This window comes from Agelaius phoeniceus, chromosome 4 (assembly GCF_051311805.1).
Source record: "Agelaius phoeniceus isolate bAgePho1 chromosome 4, bAgePho1.hap1, whole genome shotgun sequence".
Lineage (NCBI taxonomy): Eukaryota > Metazoa > Chordata > Aves > Passeriformes > Icteridae > Agelaius > Agelaius phoeniceus.
Window position 1 is genome coordinate 12,025,358 of NC_135268.1, and position 14,743 is coordinate 12,040,100.

General features: G+C 54.9%; 1 protein-coding gene and 2 long non-coding RNA genes across 8 annotated transcripts in view; 1 reads left to right on the top strand and 2 right to left on the bottom strand.

The window, feature by feature from the left end:
• The first annotated feature begins 5,072 nt into the window (after nt 1–5,072).
• LOC129120549 (uncharacterized) lies at nt 5,073–10,310 on the top strand. Of its 4 annotated transcripts, XR_008534278.2 has the most exons (7): nt 5,073–5,393; nt 6,557–6,634; nt 6,737–6,862; nt 7,478–7,707; nt 8,107–8,261; nt 9,367–9,492; nt 9,865–10,310. It is a non-coding gene; the product is annotated as an uncharacterized LOC129120549 (long non-coding RNA). The 4 variants fall into 4 exon arrangements; XR_013181944.1 differs by lacking the exon at nt 9,865–10,310 and having other exon boundaries at nt 5,073–5,996; nt 9,367–9,501; XR_013181945.1 differs by lacking the exons at nt 6,737–6,862; nt 9,865–10,310 and having other exon boundaries at nt 5,073–5,996; nt 9,367–9,501.
• LOC129120550 (uncharacterized) lies at nt 7,750–11,204 on the bottom strand. Of its 3 annotated transcripts, XR_013181948.1 has the most exons (6): nt 11,066–11,204; nt 10,533–10,866; nt 10,291–10,446; nt 10,028–10,083; nt 9,415–9,912; nt 7,750–8,222 (listed from the first exon to the last, which is right to left on the bottom strand). It is a non-coding gene; the product is annotated as an uncharacterized LOC129120550 (long non-coding RNA). The 3 variants fall into 3 exon arrangements; XR_013181949.1 differs by lacking the exon at nt 10,533–10,866 and having other exon boundaries at nt 11,066–11,200; XR_013181947.1 differs by lacking the exon at nt 11,066–11,204 and having other exon boundaries at nt 7,750–8,466; nt 10,533–10,743.
• A 2,839-nt stretch (nt 11,205–14,043) lies between these two features.
• Nucleotides 14,044–14,743, bottom strand: part of FRAS1 (Fraser extracellular matrix complex subunit 1) — a 106,029-nt gene continuing 105,329 nt past the window's right edge. Inside the window, exon 73 of the mRNA XM_077176820.1 lies at nt 14,044–14,678. Coding sequence (XP_077032935.1) covers nt 14,109–14,678 — 570 coding nt within the window. The 3' untranslated portion in view covers nt 14,044–14,108. The remainder of the gene's footprint in view (nt 14,679–14,743) is intronic.

Below are 14,743 nucleotides of genomic sequence, written 5' to 3' on the forward strand. Positions count from 1 at the left end.
AGTAACAAAATAACCATAAGAATACAGAAGTAGGCGTGGTTGACCGATGAGTAATTAACCAATAATGAGCTCAGCTTTGCAATATGTATAAGCTTCATTAACACCAATATAAATATGTGTGACTATCAATAAAGTCCGAGACTTGCTGATCACTCATACTGGGTGCCGCATTTCTTCCGCCGATCTAACAAATGGTGACCCCAGTGACGTGATTCCTGTAATGGCAACCACGGTGGATCGGTGTAGGAGTTCAAGTCCTGTCGCAGCAAGGACGGCCAATAAGCACCGCTGAAAAAGGGAAAAGTGCCGTGCCCTAGGTGACCTCAACGGAGAGCCTGGCTGATACGTGCTGCCGAGACCTTTTGGGGCTGCAACAGCGCTGATGTTCTTAAAATGGAAAGAGAAAGGCAAGCAGCATATGATTTATTTACTTGCTTTTTACAAAAGCGTTAGGTTAAGGGCATAGATTTGCAGAAGGAGCTACATGGGTTGTTAGCTTATGGGTATGAACAGGGACTTTTTCAAAATCCTCATACAGTACATGAGTTAACAGAGTGGCGTAAATTTGGAGACAAGCTGTGGGAGGCAGTCATAGATGATGATAAAACTGCAAAAAATATGGCGAGTTGTGCATGATGAGTTATTACAATATCAGGCAGAAGAAAAGGCTGCTAAACAAGCTAGCATAGCACATGATAAGAATAAGGGTTATGGGGACTGGTTTAATTGTCCTTTACCCCCTGCCACATCCACAGTCATCTTGCCACCAACATCAGTTCCTGCTTCAAGCAGCAACTCACCCCCTGTGCGTGCCACAGCAGCACCGTCTGCACCGCCTGTACCATGGCCAGACCCTCCATCTCCTCCTCCTAGTAATGAGCCGATCCCTGGGCCAGAGAGTGACCTAGCGGGGGCCATTGCACAGGAGTGAAGGAAGGCATGGGCAGCGGTAGCAAAAGATATCATGGACTCGGGGGATAGAGAGGTTATAGCAGCAGCTATGGATGTTGCTTGTCTGGTGATATATTCACCCGTGGCAGGGGGCAGGTTTCAAGCAACAATAACTGCTCTAGACTGGAAGCTGTTGTCACAATTATGGTCCACAGTTAGTCAATTCAGGGTAACCAGTGAGTCCACAAAACACATGCTTGATTATATCTGGGGGACTCAGGTTTTGCTGCCATCTGATTGCATAGGAATAGCGAAGCTTATCTTCACTCAGCATCAGCAGCTCTTGTTTAATGCACACTGGCAGTCACTCTGCCAGGAATGTATAGCAGTAGCACAGCAGCCAGGCAACCCGTTACATGGGATAACCCTAGAGGAGCTAATGGGTCTAGGGCCTTTTCTTCGGACAGAAGCACAGGCGTTAATCGGTCCTGATAAATGTTGGGAGGCTATGCGCCTGGTGCAATTAGCTATAGATAGGGTAAAAGAGCCAGGGGAGATTCCTTCTTATATGGGAATAAAGCAAGGAAGAGATGAGTCATTTGGATCTTTTATAGATAAGGTAGCCAATGCTATCAGGTGGGTAGGAGTCCCTGATTTCATGAAGGGTACTTTGTGGAAACAATGCGCACTCCAGAACAGTAATCAGGCTACAAAGAACGTATTAAATACCCTAGGAGCTAATTGGTCTATAGAAGAAGCTTTAGAACGATTGGCAAATGTGCCCATAGGAAATCAAGCGATGTTAGTAGAAGCTATTAAGGAGTTAGGAGTAGGATTACAAAAACAAGCAGCAGCCTCACAGAGTCAGGTGTTAGCTGCTCTTGCACTCCTACAAGCAGCGGCAATAAATACTCCACAGGCTCCATCTCCTGGCCGATTCAAATGTTACCGGTGTGGAGGTCTAGGACATACGCGATGGGCTTGTCAAGCAGCCAGCGTCTGGTGCCAAAATTGTTGCTTGGACACCCACAACACCGGAGCTTGCCGACGCCACTCAGAAAAGGGGAAGGCCAGCGCGTCCACCAGTCGCCATGCCCAGACACAAGTAGCTGCTGTCAACACCTCAGCACAGCTTCCCTTCAACCAGCCACCACCGGGAGCCTTGGGCTGGACATGGCAGCCTCAGTAGCAGTAACATTGATGACAACCCAACCGGAAAAGGTTCCGACTGGAATAATGGGACCAATCATCATTGATGGATTACCTATGGGAGCTTTACTTCTGGGTCATTCATTGGCTACCATAATGGGATTATTTGTTTTAGCCGGGGTAATAGACGCTAATTATACGGGGGAGATTTGTGTCATGGTACATACTCTTTTTCCACCTATACAAATCGAGAAAGGACAAAGGATAGCTCAATTGGTTCCTTTGGAACAAATGGCTAAAACTTTACCCCCTCGTCAATCACAGTCGAGAGGGGAACGAGGCTTTGGTTCCACTGGAGGACTCACTCTATTAACAATGAACCTGAATGATCGACCAAAGTGCACTGTAATAATGGAGTATCGGGGTGGGAGGCAAACCTTGGAAAGTTTATTAGATACTGGCACGGACTCCAGCATTGTTAGTCCAGATTTCTGGCCCCACAACTGGCCATTACAGCCAACCACAGTGACAGTTACCGGGGTTGGAGGCCTAACGCCTGCAAGAAAATCACCCATGTTATCCGTAACTATTGATGGAAAAACTTTGTGGAGCGTTTTCTCAATTGTACCTTTGCCCCCTACTGTGCAGTGCCTCATTGGTTGGGATATTTTGACTCAAATGGGAGTAGTGCTGACAAATGAGCACCCTTTAGGCTAATGGCCATTGCATGGACTTTCCCAATCCCATTAACTTGGACCACGGACGTTCCAGTGTGGGTTAAGCAATGGCCGTTAAAAAGGGAAAGTCTGGAACAAGTTCATATACTAGTACACGACCAATATAAGCAAGGTCATTTACAGTTGTCAACAAGTCCATGGAATACCCCTATCTTTGTTATTAAAAAGCAGTGCCAGAGAAGATCAGGGTGACGTGGCAAACTTATGCTGCTGTTTTACTAATCTTCACCCTCTTAATAGACAGTACAGACATTGCTGGAGGAGTGGAAGCCCTTCAAGTATGGGCCCCACTTCAGCCCAAGACTAACATCTGGGTCACCCTGGCAAACTTAACTAACCAGGAGGCTATTTGCCTGTCATTATCTTCTCCCGGTAATCCATTTACAACCTGTTTGGTTGGGTTACCAGCAGATCCCTGGCCATGCCCCTCACATGTACCCACCTGTAGAGTCAACAATGCCAGGGCAAGTGTAGATAATTGAGACCAATGGGTTTCCTTTTTTCCCATAGCACCACAGGAGCCCCAAGAATTGGAGCTGTTAGGTTCAGTGATGGCAGACGCATGTCTTAATTTCAACCATAGAAGCCAGCTGCCAGCCAAGAACCATTCCACTATTGTAACCTCCAGCATGGCTGTCTACCAAAATGCAACAGCTTGGTGCAATTATACCACAAAGAAAATGGCAATCTCATCAAATGACCCTATTCAATTGCCAGCAGGCTACTTCCTGATATGTGGGGACCGTGCTTGGGCCGGTACACCATCAGTGCTGCACGGGGGACCGTGTACAATTGGACGGCTGTCTCTACTTACACCTAACACGTCCATGATACTGAACATGAGCTGCCGCCATCATCGAAATAAACGAATGGCTCATGCATTTGCTGCAGACTGCAGGGATGATGTAAAATTCTGGTGCCCAGAGGCCATAGTTGCAGCATCTTTCTTGGCTCCAAGGGATATCAGCAGCTCATGCCATTTTAAACAAGTTGGGATGTTGGCTGGCTAAGCAAGCCAATGCCACCTCTTTGGCACTTTCTAGTCTTTTGCTTGATGTTGATTCTATTCGCCATGCAACGCTTCAAAATAGAGCTGCAACTGATTTTCTTTTACTTGCACAAGGCCATGGTTGTGAAGAATTTGAGGGCATGTGTTGCATGAACCTTTCTTACCATTCACAATCCATCCACTCCCAACTCTCTGACTTGCAGAGGTTAACTGGAAACTTACAGGTAGAATCGGGTTTTGGTATTGATGAATGGCTCAAATCTTTAGGCCTGGGATCATGGTTATGCTCTATTGTTAAGGTCAGCATTATAGTGGGCATTATAGCTTTGTTAGTAGTGTTAATTTTGCCATGCTTTTGCATGTGCCTACAGAACATGGTGCAAAAGATGATATCTGCTGCATTTAATCAGACCATGCTTGTTCAACAGAAAAAGGGGGGAAGTGTGGAGAGCTTTGTGGACAGTTGGCTAGCTGAAAAAGGTCACGTAGACATGATACCACTGGTCAAGCTAGAAGGAGACAAGTCTAGGAGTCAGCAGTCAGTGTCCAATGATGGGCAAGGACATTGTGCCCTTGGTGCAACAATAGGATAGAGGAGAGGATCTTTTGCCAAAAATATGAGGATAGTTTCAGTAGAATAACCACAAGAATGTAGAAGTAGTAACAAAATAACCATAAGAATACAGAAGTAGGCGTGGTTGATCGATGAGTAATTAACCAATAATGAGCTCAGCTTTGCAATATGTATGAACTTCATTAACACCAATATAAATATGTGTGAACTTTCAATAAAGTTCGAGACTTGCTGATCACTCAGATTGAGTGCCACATTTCTTCCACTGATCCAACAGGCCAGGATTTCAGGGTGAGTGCAATGGTGCTGTGACTCCTGTGGGGCTGGTTCTTTGTGAGTGCTGTGCTGTCTAAATGAACCATTTCTGACAAATACAGGCAGGAGCAGGGGAAGAATCTCTTCCAAGGTATTCTGGGACACTCAAGGAAGCACAGCAAGGACACACAGGTGACAGAGGAGGGGGGGGGGTCACCCAGGTTCGAACACGAAGCCATTAACCACAGAAACAGTGATTACAGTCCATATCTTACCTGAATTTGTGCATTTGATCTCATCTGCACTTCCACTTCATAAGCTTAGGATTTAAAATGCCTTTATTTGTTTTGTTCTGTGACTATTTGGGATAATATGATAACATTTCCTACCAGAAGGTGGTGGCCACGGCCAAACTCTGAATTTCCATCACTTAGGTGTCAGATCGGCGGAAGAATGCAATAAGAAAAATGAGCATCCTTTCAATGTCTGAAATAGTCAGGAATAAAAGTGCTGGAAAAGGACACGTTTATGTTTGAATTGGTGTCACCTCTCATGGATAAAACCCCATAGTGAGCAATCAGAGCAGAAGTATGAGAGCTGGGATCCTTTGACTTCCACAGTGGATTTAATTTTCTTTTTTTCCTCTCTTTCAGGGCAGGAAAAATCATCAAACTCCTCCCACCTTTGCCAAAAGCTTTGGTGTTTAAGCAGCCAAAGGCAAGAGGCCTCAGCACCGAGGGTCTGCACTGGAGGGCTCTGGTCCTGCCCATGCTGTGGGGTGAGCCGGAGGGACACAGGGCTCCTCTTTTCCTCTCTGCTGGGATTAACTGCCATGGGAATGCCATTGCTGACAGCCCAGCCCCAGCTGTGTCTGCTGGAGAAGGGCAGAGGTGAAGAGACAAATGCCAGAGTTCCCTGGGGATGCTGGAGTTGTGGTGTTGGCTGTGCCCTGAGGGGCAGGTTGGGCATTATCTGTGCACCCAAGGACTGCTCTGGGGGTTCGGGAGCTCTCAGTGCATTCCCAGCTCTGCCAGGGCTGGCAGCCGGTGCAGGGCTGGGTGACAGCCTCTGCTCGGGCTGGGGGCAGGCATGGCCCTGGCACAAATGCAGGGGCAGGGCTGGGAGGATTTGGGAGCAATGGGAGGAGAATGAGGGATGGTGCTGGGCACAGGGGTCAGCCTGTGCTCGTGTCAGCACAGCCCTGCAGGGCCCTGGCATCTGGGAACAGCTCCAGCTCTCCTGGTGCCCAGGGATGGGCTCTGAGGGACTGGGTTTACCTGTGGCTTTCCAGGTCAGCAGGAACAAGGGCAATGTGGTGCCAGAGCTGTGGCCCATCAGGCTGTATTTCCCTCTGGGAAAGCAGAACAGTCTCTGGGCTGAGGTGAGTTTCCTGCAAGTGCTTAGAATCCAGGGGAAAGGGAGTTCAGGAATTGCATCTGCTGCTGGGAACAATGCCTTAGGCTTGCTTAGTTTGTGTCTGTGAGAAGTGGGCTTTGGGCTGGAGAGGTGCTGTTGGCAACAAAAGATGGAGTCAATCCTCTCCAGGGATGTGCAGTGAAGGACTGAGTGGGAGGGAAGGGGAGTATTTAGAAATGATATCAGCATTTCTCCCAACATTGGGGTGGAGCAGTGATGGGGGTGGTTGGGTTTGCTCTGGGCCTTGTTATTCCTTGTGCAATTTTTCAATTCTGTTGCATGATTTACTGTTCAGTGTCTTTCTAACAAAAACTGACAGAAATTTAGGTTCAGGATTAGAACTTAGGTCCATTCACTGCAAAATCTTGCCAAGGCTGGAGGACTGTGATGATGGCTGCTTTCAGCAAAGGTCACTTATTAATGCTGTGTCAGATTTCCCTCAGTGCTGGGCAGGAAAGGTGAGGGTTTGGATCAGGAATTCTGCAAACAAGGCCTGGGTGATGGTTGATTTGTTTTGTTTTTCAGTGAGCCAGGGCTGGCACAGGGAATCGTGCAGGTACTGGTCTGGCACCGGAGCTGCTGCCCTTTGGAGCCATTTTAAGGGTACGATCATAGAACATTTTGGGGGCTGTTTTCAGAACTCTGGGTTTCAGAACTCCTGTCCCCAGCCCATTGCTAACCCTGGGACATCTGCTCTGGTTTCAGGCTGTCCTTGATGGAGCACCCTGGTCCCTGCCATCCCCAAGCCCTAAGACACAGAGGGAGCCCTGTCCCAAGTGGCCTTTGGCACCTTGTCAGGAATGTGGCAGCAGCCCCGGGAGCAGGCTGGAGGTGAGAACTGGGTGTTTGAAACTGAGGAGTGCTTATCTGGGGCTGGGGGGAAGGGAGAGGAGTTTCCACCCCCCCTGGAGCTTTCCTGCTGGGATGGGGCAGCACAGGGAGCAGAATTAATTGTGCACCTCCCATGGGCATTGCTGGCCTTGGTGTCTGTGTTGTGCCATCAGACCGTGGCACTTTGCTGCTGTCACTGCCACTGCCAGCCCAGCTGGGGGCTGTGCCCTCCTGCCAGCCCCACACAGGAGCTCCAGGGGTGCCTCTGTGCTCTGTTGGGAGCGTTTGCTGGGAATGTGCCTCATCCCTGGGAGTGTCCCTTTGTCCCTGGGCTGCCAGACAGAGCTTTGGGCTGCTCAGGCTCAGGGTTGGATTGCCAAAGGCACTGAGAGGGAGCAGCACAGGGAGGGTGCTCAGAGAGGGGCTGGCAGAGCCCAGCTGGCAGGCTGGGCTGGGTGCTGCAGGTGGGTGGGTGTGCACTGCAGGGAGTGAATGTCCCCTTCCCTAACCAGCCCTGCAGATCCCAAGGGCTCCTAGAGCAGGATTTTATTCCTTACTTCCCTTTGTGGAAATTCATTCTCCAAATTGCCATGAGCAATTCTTGGATTTCTCTAGGAGAAAACCTCCCAGCAAGACAGATTGCAGTGGAGGCCAGAGTTGTGTTTGGAGCAGGGAGTGCTGAGAGCTGCATCTGCCTGTGCTGCCACAGCCTGACCACAGCCACATGGAACAGCCTGGGAAAAGGGACTGGGGGAATTGCTGATGCCCCAGTGAGAAGAACACAAACTCACAGCCATTCAGCCTGACAGTCCCCTCCACCCAGAGCTCAGCACACATCCTCAGAGGTAAGTCCAGCAGCTGAAGGAGAAAAAAAAACCCAAAAAGCAGAAGAAAAAGGTGTTTTATTTTGCTCTAAAGTTATTTTAAGTTGTTATTAAAGCCTAACCAACATTTGCTCTTGATTTTGGTTGGGTGAATAACGAGCAGTGGGCATAGATGATGCCATTCATGTAGCTGAAAACCTGGTGTAATCTAGAGGGGATACAAGAACTGTTTGTGTAGGAAAATGTGAGGGGATGTCAGGGGGAGTGAGCTGGCATTTTTGAGGGAATTGCTGAGGTAATTGAAGGGAGACCAGCAGACAATTTCCCTGGGAAATCCAAGGCCCCTCAGGCCCACAGCCAGGACTCTCCAGGGCTAAGGGGTCAGCACTGGAGACTCACTGTGTCCTCCTTCCTTGGCAGCAGCCAGCAGGGAAGGGAGAAGAGGATCCCTGTGGGATGAGGCTGGAGAGAGCGAGCAGAGGAGCAGCCTCAGGCTGGAGAAAGGCAAAGGGACCAACATGGTGTCACCAGGGCACCTGTGAGGAACAGAATGGACACTTGGAGGCCCCATGGAGGTGAGGAGTGGATGGTTTGGGGCAAAATGGGAGTTAATCTCCAGAGAGAGAAGTAGGGGATATTTAGGAGGGAAAAGCTGAGGTGATGAGTTCACCCAGCCTGGCACAAGGTGTGTTTGCACAGGTTGGGGCCAGAGGTGAAGGTCAATCCAAAGCTAGCCCTGCTCAGCCTCTAAATCTCAGGATAAGTTGTACAGGCTGCCCACTGAGAGATTAAAAATACATAAAAATGAAACCAAGAGCATTAATGAGATTCCTGGGAATCCCATTAACTTGTTGTCAGAACTCCTGACACAGTTTTGAGCTTTGATGACAAGAATGCATTTCTTTATTTGGATTATTCACTGTGTGGGATATGGAGTTTATTTGGATTTTAAAGTTCTCATGGTGGCCCTGACACTGCTCAGGAGCTGGTAGGAAAAGCAGAGTCAGAGCTCCTGGCAGGCACAGGGTGTTTTCCCCCATAGTGGATTGTGGAGGAATTGTCTGGGACCTGGATTGTCCCTCTGGCTGATGCCACTTGCTGTGGTTTGTATAATTCCATACATTCTATTCACAAAACTTCCCAGCCCAGGGGTTTGAGCTGACAGGGCAGGACAAAGATTGTTCTCTGTGTGGTGCCCAGATTTGGGGTTCCCTGTCAGCTGTGCTAGATCTGATGAATTATACCCATAGCCCCAACTTCCCTGCTCCATTCCCACTGCAGTAACCCCACAGTGCCCCATGGAGTGTGGGTATTCCCATGCAGAGCTGCTGCCTTGGACAGCAGCTGTGTCAGGAGCCAGCAGAGCTTCCAAGGAGGCTCAGCAGCACAGGGACAAGGACAGGGTTCTATTCCATAGAACTGGCTATTTAGAACCCTCACCCCAATGGTGTCCCTGGGCTCACTGGACAGAGCTGCCTGGAATGGAGCTGATTTCACCCCCCTGAGCTCCAGGATGGAGAAGATGCAGTTGGTGTTTTAAAGCAGGAGAAGGCAGTGGCCAGATGTGCTCCCAGCCTGTGCTGAGGCAGCCCCTGTGCCCAGGTGGGGACATCTCTCCCTGCAGAAGCTCAGCTCCTTTCAGAGCCTTAGCAGTGGCCTCCACAAATTCTTTTCTCTCAGGAAAGGGATGTGCATCTCTGTCTTCAGCACACCTTCAGTGGGACCTACCTGTGAAAGCTTTCCATGACATCTGCACTTCCAGCTGGATCCCTGGAAAACTCCAAACTCCATCCCACTGATTTTCAGGTATCTCTGAGGGCTACTGCCTGGGATTTAATATCTGTGGGGGAAGACTGCCTTGGCTTTAATGCTGCTGATGGATGATGGCCTCAGGCTGGGGAGGAGGGAAGGGATTTGGGGTGGCTGGGACATAGCTGGCAGCTGTGTGGGAGCTCTGAACCAGGAATTGCTGTGTGAGCCCCTCTGCAAACAGCCCTTGCCTCCATTCCCAGTAATGCCAGCTGCTCCTTGGGGTCCTTCTGGGCTGTTGGTGGTCTCTGTCCAGGCTGAAGCATTTCCACGTGCCTGGTCAGAGCAGCCCCTGGCCAAGGAGCCACGGTGCAGGCACAGCTCCTCCCCTGCAGATCCCAAAGACACGAGGTGCTGCTTGCCTTTCAGGAGCTTCTGGCCTCCTCCTGCCCTGCACTCCCAGCCAGCTGGAACACACTGAGGGAACACCATGGAGCATTGCTGGCAGCAAGCAGGAGACACCGAGGCCTCTGGGCCAGAAAAACAACCCTGGCCTCAGCAGCCATCATCGTTTTGACCTGGCAACACTCACCTGCAGGAAACAGCCCCTGCCACAGAGTAAGGTGACCCTCAGGAGTTGTCTTGTTCCTGGGGAAACAATGGGACATTGTGGGAGCACATTTACAGCTGCTGGGTAAATCCTGGAAAGGGCAGAAAAAGCAGGGTTATGGGGAAGAGTTTGGTGCTGACACGTTGAGTGCCAGCCAGTTCTACCCTACAGCCATTGCAGGGGCTGGTGTGTAAAGCAGCATTAGCAGAAGGGAAGGAGCTGCATTTGTAGAGGAGTTCTCTTACTGGCAGCAGTCATTCCCATCCCACACAGGACCTTTGGAACAACCCTGGGATTGGCTCAGGTGTTTGGAGTAGGGTGCTGAGAAGGCCAGAATTCCATGTTCCATGTGCAGCTGGGCCAGTCACTTCTCAGCATTTAACTCAATGATCCTCATGGCTCTGGAAATAAAGAACAATTAGTTTCCACTGGTTTTTTAACACTGGGGGTTTTTCCCCTGTGTTTCCCTGGGGCTCCAGTCCCATACCAGGCACAATCAGAGCAGGAGCAGCAACACCTCGGCCCCAGCGGCCGTCCCAGAGCGGCTGCTCTCGGCCGGGGCACTGCAGCCCCCGGGGGTGCGGACACGGAGCAGGGGCTGCGGGCGCTGTGGCTCGTAGGGGAGCGCGGTGCTCGTGGCGTTACCGGGCCGGGGGGGCTGCGGGGTGGCGCTGTGTCCGCCAGGGGGCGCCCCGCGGGGCAGGCGGTGTCGCTGAGTGAGCGGCGATGCCGATGGGGTCCCGGGGCTGGTACAGGCGGTTTCCGTGTCCTTCCCACTTCCAGCCGCGATCCAGAGGCTGATCCCGGGAAGCGTCGTCCTCCTGGCGGGCATTGCAGTGGCACAGCACCGGTTCCTTACCGCCAGAGCATGCCTGGAGCGCCAGCGGGAGCCAGCCCTGCACTGGCTGCAGCCGGAATAGCAGCACCTGTCCCGGAGTAGCTCATCCCGACCGCGGCGATACCGGTCCCGATCCCAGTCCCCCCTCAATCCTCCGGCCCCAGCACCCATACTCGGCTCACCAAGGAAGAAACGGCTCGGCCCAGCTCCCACAGGAAATACCAACAAAATCAGAGCCCAAATCCCCGGGCCTAGATCCCGGTCCGACCTGAGCGCCTTGGACCCTACGCAGTACCAGCAGCAGCCCCCGATCGGATCTCCGCACAGCACTCAGACCGACGCTCCCGCCGCATCCCAAGATGAGCACCCCCCACAGAAAGCGGGACAGGTGTGGATCCGCCGGGATTTATGGGCGGGCGGGGGAGAGGCGGGGCCCCGGCGGCGGGGCCGGCACAGGTGTGAGGGGCGGGGCCTGCACACGCGTGAAGGACCCCAGTGCGGCTGCGCGGGGCGGGGCATTGGGGGATTTAAGGCGCGGGGATGAGCTGGTGGCGCCATTTGCTCCTCAGCGTTGGATAAGGGAGGTTACTGCCGGCCGGGGCCCTATACCTCTTTTTCTCTATGTTTCTTCTGCGTTTCTTTTCTTTTGTATATCTTTTCCCCTTAGATTTGCTTTTATTTGTCTCTTCCTCCCCCTGTCAGAATTCCCCTCCCTCCTCCCCTATGGCCGCCCCCCCGCCCCCCCCCCTCTATTCCCCTACCCTACTCCTCATGCTCTTCCTTCCCTCCCTGACCAGACTCCCCCCTGCCCCCTTTTCCTGTTTCCTTTCCCCCCCCACCCCCAGTCGCTCCCCACCCGCCCTCAGTCCTGCTCCTTTCTCCACCCTGCCTTCCCCCCAGCTCTGTCCCCTGCTGCCCTGCACACCCCGACCTCTCTCCACCTACCCCTCCATTCCCCTAGTCTCGTTCTCCATTCCCCCCTTTTTTTTTTAATGTGGGCTCACGCTGCAATGACCTGCCCCCCTCTGCTTCCCCCCTACCCGCCCCCGTCCCTCCCCCTGGGCCCCGGTCCGGGGGAGGGGGCGGGGCCTGGAGGGGGAGTTACCCCTCAGGCTCTGCTCCCTCCCTTCGACTCCCTCCTTTGGAGGGGGCCCTTCCCGACCTCCCCCCCAGGGACCCCTTCCTCCAGAGGGGGCGCCTCCTAATCCCCCCTCCCCCGTGACTCCCTCTATTGAGGGGGCCTCTGTAATTCGGACCCCCCACGCCAAGACCCACCTCCCTGTGTGATGTTGGGAAAGCCGGAGCCCCGGCGGTGTGTCGGACTGCAATGGGGGCACCTTGAGAGCGGGTCCGGCCCCGTGTGGGGGTCCCAGCGAGGGCAGGGGTGCCAGCCTCCGGCCCTCAGGGCTTTATTATTGCCCGGCACCCCAAGCCCCGCGGCTGCGAGGAAAGAAGGAGAGGGGAGGATGGGGAGACAGAAGAGATGGGGGTGGTGAGGACGGGGAGGGAGAGGGGTCAGAGTGAGGAGGGAAGCGGGAGAGGAAGGGAAAGGCCAAGGTGGGAGAAGAGGGACGGTAGAGAGAGGAGGAATAGAAAGGAGTAGCGGGGAAGGGACTGGACGGGAAGGAGTGGGGGGGGGGGGGGGGGTCGGGTTTGGGAGGAGAGGAAAGGAGCGTTTCAGGGTGAGAGGGAAGGGGGAGAAAGAAAGGGAATAGGCGGAGAAGGAAGGAGGAGTAGAGAGAGGGACTGAAGGGGAGCCCGCACAGGGAACTCCCGTCTGCCCCGTGCTCTGAGGGAGTAAATGCCGGTCGAGGCGATTTCTGGGGTCTAAATCACCTCGGCCCCGCCCCGCGCAGCCGCCCTGGGGCCCCGCGTACCTGAGCTGGGCGCGCCCTGCACACCCAAACTAGTCCCGCCCCCTGTGCCGTCCGGCCCCGCCCCCACACCTGTGCCAGCCCTGCCCCCCGCACCGCTGTCCCGCGGCCACGCACCCGGCAGCGCCCCGTGCCCGCGGCCATCCCGGGCCCGAAACCGATCCCGGGCCCGCTGCCGCCTCCATCCTCCCGACGGAGGAGAGGCGGCACCGCCCGGGACCTCGGCAGACCCCAGCAGTGCTCGGCATCCGGACCTCCGGCCGCCGTCGCGGTCCCGCTGGAGCATCCCGTGCCCGCACTCTGTGGCCCCCGCCCCCCCGTACCGCTGTCCCGGGACCCTCGCTCGGCGCTATGTGAGCCCCGGCCCCGTGTAGCGGGGACCGCTCGGAGCCCGGAGCGCTGCGGCGGGGCCGCGACTGGGGACGGGGCTGTGAGACCGAGTCCTGCCGGTGCCCGCTCGCGGGGCGGGGCTGCCTCTGCCCCGGCGGGAGGGTTGCGGCTCTCGGCCGGACTGGGCTTGAGAGTGGGCTGAGGACTGGGCAAAGCCCAGCCTGGACTCGATGCCCGCTCCTGCTACGATGCCGGGACGAGGTCGACCGTAAGCGGACGATGGAGCCCACAGCCGGAGCCGGGATGGAGCTGCCGGGGTCTGCCGAGGGGTCTCGGGCTGTGCCGCCTCTCCCTCGTCGGGAGAATCGAGGCGGCATCGGGATCTGGATCGGGCCCGGGATGGCCGCGGGCACGGGGCGCTGCCGGGTGCGGGATCGCGGCCGTTCCCCGGTGCGGGCGCGGAGCCGCCGTGTGGGGCGGGACCCCGCAGAGCGCCCTCTGGCGGACACAGAGGGCGGTGCGGGGCAGGGACGGCACCGCACCCCGGAGCTCTCCCGGCCCGGTGCTCCCCGAGGCCGCCCCCGAGACTGCGGCGCCCCCGGGCCAGAGAAGCCCGTGACTCCCTCCTTCCCTTCCCCGGCGCTGCAGCTCCGAGGGGCTCCCGCCACACCCCAGGGGAATGAGCGGGACCGTAGGGGTGGCAGAGGACAGGACAGCCTGGGCACCCGGGTTGAAGTTTTTATTTCAGCTTTACTCTCTTCCAGAGGACGCAGAGACTGGGTGAGAGCTCCCACATGCCGGGGGTGAGGGATTATTTCCCCACGCTGCCCAGCGCCGGGGAGAGCTGGAGCAGCACCGAGAGAGGACAGCGATGCCATGCGGCAAAGTCGCTAGGACAGGAGCAGCGGGAATTGACAGCTGCTCCTCCTCAGCAGACTAAAAAAAACCCACGTGGCTTTTCAGTTTGGGGTTATCTTTATTTTACAGTTTATAAAAAGCTTTTCCCAACGCGTGTGCTCCATTAAACTTCCGTGCCGTCGTGCAAATTGCTATGGACTTTGACTTCCAAGTTCACCTGCTTCACCTTCCTGCCGTGCCCCTGGCAGCCGCCGCCGTAGTCCCGCGGGGGATGAACGTTCCTGACGGTGCAACACCGGCTGCCCACGGCCTGCGGGCCGCCCCGAGGCAGCTCCACCTTGGTGTTCAAGGGGTGCTCCTCAGGAGCGCCCCCGGCAGCCTCCCGCTTCCTCCGCAGCTTGCGGCACTCCCTGGCCAGGAGGCAAATTCCGGACAGCACCAGCAGCAGCAGGGTGAGGGCGGCGAAGGCGCTACCCAGGGAGGCGCCCGCTTGGGACAAGGAGGCTGCAGTGGCAGCTTCCTCCCTCTCCAAGAGCAGCGACTTCATGTTGGTGCCGTTCTTCAGCTGGTCGCCCTCGTTGTCGTAGATGAGGGAGTCATCCAGGACCTCGGGCAGGTCCCTGCGGCTGCGCTGCCAGCGGCGAGCCAGGGAGCGCTGCACACGGGGCCCGGCCGTGCCCTCTGGGCCGATCACGTAGATCACCTGGAGGTACCACTGGTGCCCAGCTTCCACCTTTCCCAAAGAGAAGGCATGGAGAGATGTCATTAACATCTGTCGAGTTAACAGAATCAAGTGAT